The 5,392-nt window shown below is 41.9% G+C and overlaps 1 protein-coding gene across 1 annotated transcript; it reads left to right on the top strand.

The window, feature by feature from the left end:
- The first annotated feature begins 626 nt into the window (after positions 1-626).
- On the top strand, positions 627-4,761 carry LOC119478376 (neuropeptide FF receptor 2-like). Its single transcript, XM_037753087.1, has 3 exons — positions 627-932; positions 1,124-1,223; positions 2,614-4,761. Exons 1-3 carry the CDS (start codon positions 629-631, stop codon positions 3,491-3,493), a joined length of 1,284 nt encoding a protein of 427 aa, XP_037609015.1. The 5' UTR covers positions 627-628; the 3' UTR covers positions 3,494-4,761.
- Positions 4,762-5,392: the final 631 nt, after the last annotated feature.

Raw genomic sequence — 5,392 nt, 5'->3', positions numbered from 1 at the left:
AACCTTATTTATTCCTCACTCGTTTGTCAGTTAACTATGCATTAGCTAATTTGATTAGAAGTTCATTCACTAGCAGTTTGTTCCTCATTAGTTCCCTGGTAACCACTCACATTGTTGTGTAAAGTATTGTAAAGTGTTACCATCTAATTCATCTCTCTGCTGAAGGCACAGGCTTAATCTAGCGGAAGATTTCAGACAGAAAGTTTCCCCAAATCCATCAAGATGTGTAAAATGTGTAGTTTGAGTCAATAATAACCTCATTCCATCCCAGGATGCTGGATGGCGAATGATTGATGGAACCAATCGGCGAGCTATCAGCCACCGTCTCCCACTGCTCTCGGAACAGATTGGTCGTTTTGGTCAGCATGTTGTCATTAGAGGGCGTGAGAGAGCATCCACTTGACTGAATCAACCCACTCACAGTGATCCAAAAAACACAAGAATTGGATTATTGATTTCTGGATAGATTCTATTGTTTTATGTAATTACCAATTGATTCCTTCAATCCCACTGGGAGCATGTGTGTAATGGTGTTCTGCTTTATAATTAGTTAACGGAGCGTAGGATATTAATAATAATAGCTTATCCATATTTATACCATGTGTTGTTCTTACCCCCAGATATCACCATGACCCAGAATCTGGTTGTCAACACCACCTGGGAGGGCTTACGGGAAAACCCTTTGACCCACCAGAACATCACCTATGTTGATTTCTACCTCCACAAGCCCTCCGTGGCTGCAGTCTTCACCGTCTCCTACCTGCTCATCTTCCTGGTGTGCATGGTGGGCAACGGGGTGGTGTGTTTCATCGTGCTGCGCAGCAAGAACATGCGCACGGTCACCAACCTGTTTATTCTCAACCTCGCCATCAGTGACCTGCTGGTTGGCATCTTTTGCATGCCAACCACGCTGGTGGACAACATCATAACAGGTCAGGTTTATCAATTTATAATGAATATACCTCAAAACTTCTGTATTGGCTTTGATTTGGAAATGATGAAATAACAAGTAAACTAGTTCAAAAGTACATGAAAGCAATTATTTTTCCCCATTAAAGCATTTAAATTATTCATGCAGTCTGGTTTAAATTAATGTTTTTACCCTTTTTTCTCTTTGCTGCAGGATGGCCATTTGGCAGCGTAGTGTGCAAGCTAAGCGGTATGGTCCAAGGGATATCCGTGTCAGCATCTGTGTTCACTCTAGTGGCAATAGCTGTTGACAGGTGAGGATTGTACAGGCTGTTCTATACCTACGAAAAGATACACTGTAATTGACTGTTAAAAAAATACATTTGTATGTAATCCATGTAATTGTGAACCAGGAAGTATAAAGAGCAACAAATGCTGCATAGGGAGGAAGTCAGGGTGAATGGGTGGGTCAAGAACACTGGACTTTCGCCCAGAAGACCGCTGTTCATACCCCGTGTGAAAGCAGAAGTCAACGTAACTTCTGTACTCAAGTTACACCACTTCTGGTGTTGTTTTTTAAACCCAAACCACCATCTTTACCTGCCTAAACCTAATCAAGAAGATCTTTTCAAAACCTAACTAAGCAGTGCTGTTGCCTAAACCTAAGTTGATCTTTTCCTAAGTCTAAGTCGTTTTGTTGCCTAAACCTAACCAAGTCGATCTTTTTGTAAACCTAAGTAGTTTTATTGCCTAAACCTAACAATGTTGATCTTTTCCTAAGCCTAACTAAGTAGTTTTGTTGCCTAAACCTACTGTAACTAAGTAGTTTTGTTGCCTAAACCTAACCAAGTCGATCTTTTTGTAAACCTAAGTAGTTTTATTGCCTAAACCTAACAATGTTGATCTTTTCCTAAGCCTAACTAAGTAGTTTTGTTGCCTAAACCTACTGTAACTAAGTAGTTTTGTTGCCTAAACCTAACCAAGTCAATCTTTTTGTAAACCTAAGTAGTTTTATTGCCTAAACCTAACAATGTTGATCTTTTCCTAAGCCTAACTACGTAGTTTTGTTACCTAAACCTACTGTAACTAAGTAGTTTTGTTGCCTAAACCTACTGTAACTAAGTAGTTTTGTTGCCTAAACCTAACCAAGTCGATCTTTTTGTAAACCTAAGTAGTTTTATTGCCTAAACCTAAAAATGTTGATCTTTTCCTAAGCCTTACTAAGTAGTTTTGTAGCCTAAACCTACTGTAACTAAGTGGTTTTGTTACCTAAACCTACTGTAACTAAGTAGTTTTGTTGCCTAAACCTAACCAAGTCGATCTTTTTGTAAACCTAAATAATTTTAATGCCTAAACCTAACAATGTTGATCTTTTCCTAAGCCTTACTAAGTAGTTTTGTTGCCTAAATTTAACAATGTTGATCTTTTCCTAAGCCTAACTAAGTAGTTTTGTTGTCTAAACCTAACCAAGTTGTTTCCTGTGAAGATGGAAGTTTATTTTGAAAAGACTGTAAGCATGTAACAAGCGGAACTTGACACGTGTTGCTGAACATTCGTATGAAAACGCATAAAAAATGAGGATTTTGTGAGATATAAGAAGCGTTGTATGAGGATATGTTGGGTAGTAATAGTATTGCTGGTTAATCTGTGCTTGTAAAAGACTTATTTTCCCTAATACATTTCCTCCAATCCCCTTTGTGTCAGGTTCCGCTGCATTGTCTACCCTTTCAAGCAGAAGCTGACCATCGCCACCTCAAAGCTGATTATCATCATCATATGGGTCCTCGCTGTGTCCATCATGTGTCCCTCTGGGGTCATGCTCCAGGTCACAAAGGAGCATAGGGTGCGAATAGTCCTCGGCAGCAACAACGACACCCACCCCTTCTACTGGTGCCGGGAAAACTGGCCCAATCAGGAGATGCGGAAAATCTACACCACTGTCCTCTTCGCTAACATCTACCTTGCTCCTCTCAGCCTTATCGTCGTCATGTACGCCCGCATCGGCATCACCCTCTCCAAGACCGCTATTCCTCAGATGAGGGGCAATGGAAGCGTGTCTGAGGAGGGCGGTGGCAACAGCAAATCCAGCATGGAGGGTCGTCACACCATTTCCAAGAGGAAGAATCGGGTGATAATGATGCTGCTGGTTGTGGCTCTGCTCTTCATCTTATCCTGGCTTCCTCTGTGGACGCTGATGATGCTGAGCGACTACGCCAGCCTGACGGAGCACCAGTATCGGGTCATTAACATCTACGTGTATCCCTTAGCTCACTGGCTGGCCTTCTTCAACAGCAGCGTCAACCCCATCATCTATGGGTTCTTCAACGAGAACTTTCGCAGGGGCTTTCAGGCTGCTTTCAAATTCCAGCTGTGCTCCGAGGGCATCGGGCGCCAGAAGACCTACTCTAATCGGATCCGAGGGAACGCTGTGCTCCCGGTCCATCCTGCTGTCCTCAGTAGATCGGGCTCGGCAGTCAGATCAGTGTTAGTGGGGAATGGGAAGTGCTCGTGCCAGGAAGGAGGAAGTCATATCAAAGAACAGGACCTGATCATGGAGGACCTGGAGAAGGTATCCCAGATTTAGACAGACTGAGACTGTGGACACTTTTAAAAGATCTGAGGCTTATGGAGAATCATGTATTGCATTTCAAGGACAATGAAAAACAGGCCTCAGACATACATAATTAAACTACATCTGTTCCAAGTGAATGTACTTGCAAGCTCTGCAACATTTTATCCATTGTGAATGTTTAGTATGGCATGTATAGCAACGCAAAGAAAGTTTAAAGGCCCCGAAATCTTGGTTTTAAAAGGGGACTTTTTCAGTGCTTGTACTTATACATTTGTGTATCTGGAGTGCCTACCAACCCACAAACTGTGAAATAAGACGACCCAGTCAGTTCTGGATCAGAAAACGTGATTCAACAAGCCAATCAGATTTGGCTCCCCTTCCTATGTCACCTGCAGGCTCATTAGAATATACCGCCCACATCTTGAGAACTACTTTTGCATATTTTCCCGTAAGCGAATCAGAGCAGACTGGGCTGTTTTGGGAGGGGTTCTTAAAGAGACAGGCGCTAAAATGGAGTGTTTCAGACAGAGGGTGAATACAGGTATATTCAGACAGACGGTATGAGAAAAATAATGTGTTTTTTTAACATTAAAGCATGTAAACATGTTCTAGTAGAAACCCAAAATACAACCTCAAAATGAGCGTGAAATGTCCACTTTAAATATTCACGACTAAATAATCAACAAGCAAAGTTAAAGTTGGGGAAAAATCCCCATTGTAATCCTTAAGATGTCAGTATTTCATTTGGCGACACATACCCGGTTACTGTGGCAACAGCAAGTATAATTTGCCAGCTACTTTGTCTGAAATACATCAGGAGAGCAACTGGTGTATCTGTTTACAGTGCAGTTGTCGCAAGGAACAATTACAAACGTAATCTGTGTCCAGGCTGCACATGGTACAAACAAAAACAGGCAACAGTTGGAGGTGTGCAGCCTGTCGCTTTGTTGGATGATCATGGTGACGAATACATTTCTATTCCTGTGACTGCTTCACAATAAAAGCCACCCCGTCTTTAACCAGTTGAATGCTTTTAATGTGAAGCAGCAGCAGTAGGTGGCATGAGATTTTCGTGTTGATTGTGTTATTTTTGTTGTTCTTAAGCCTATCCAACTGGGTCAACTTCTATTACAAATTCTCTCTGAAGGTGATGTAATACCAATACCCCAGAAAGTTTTTAATGTTTCAGGAAGAATGAAGGCCTATAGGCATCTTTGACAAATGAAGATACCGTGATAAGAATAGCACACCTCTCAAGGGTGAGGTGCGAAGGCAGCGTGATGAGAATTGCGTCAGCTTCCTCCAGTTAAAGAAGTGCATGTTCTGGTGCCTCGAGGCAAATGACGGCTGTGACAAGCAGTAGCAGGGGAAGAGGATCGCTGGCTCATTTGGAAAGCCTCCCTCTGCCATCCTGTTCCCTGCTTCCTCGCGGGGCACAATTTGAACACTTAAAACACTGCCTCGTCAAAGAGAGGAAAGTTACTTTCATTAGCATACTGGCTACTAATATATTAACATTTATTAGCAGGATTCTGGAAAAGAAGAAGTGTGCAAAGTAGAGCCTCAGTAGAAAGATAAGAAGGTGTTTAATTCACTTGTAAGGAAACCGTCAGGTCTCAACCAACACTATATGTCAACCATACAATAGCGACAGTGGCTGTGAGCAGGCCCCGTATTCTGTTGCAGCACAAACACACAACTTTTAACCAGGAGACCAGTGTTCAAGACTGGTGTTCATGTCCCAAACATTGTTTACATGCATATTTTATTTAGTTTAAGTATTTATTTTAAGCCCAACAATGATGTATTTCCTAAACCCAACTAAGTGGTTTTGTTGCCTAAACCTGCAACCATTTCACGGTAACAACGTGACATATAAATGACACACGTAAAGCCTGAAATGCGTCCTCA

This window comes from Sebastes umbrosus, chromosome 19 (genome assembly GCF_015220745.1).
Source record: "Sebastes umbrosus isolate fSebUmb1 chromosome 19, fSebUmb1.pri, whole genome shotgun sequence".
NCBI classification, from domain to species: domain Eukaryota; kingdom Metazoa; phylum Chordata; class Actinopteri; order Perciformes; family Sebastidae; genus Sebastes; species Sebastes umbrosus.
This window is presented reverse-complemented; position numbering and strand designations above follow the sequence as displayed.

Bases quoted from the DNA above. Each gene is read 5' to 3' on its own strand.
- LOC119478376 (XM_037753087.1), top strand. From the start codon at position 629: ATGACCCAGAATCTGGTTGTCAACACCACCTGGGAGGGCTTACGGGAA. The intron at 933-1,123 runs GTCAGGTTTATC...TCTTTGCTGCAG, and splicing joins GGTGGACAACATCATAACAG to GATGGCCATTTGGCAGCGTA. The intron at 1,224-2,613 runs GTGAGGATTGTA...CCTTTGTGTCAG, and splicing joins GTGGCAATAGCTGTTGACAG to GTTCCGCTGCATTGTCTACC.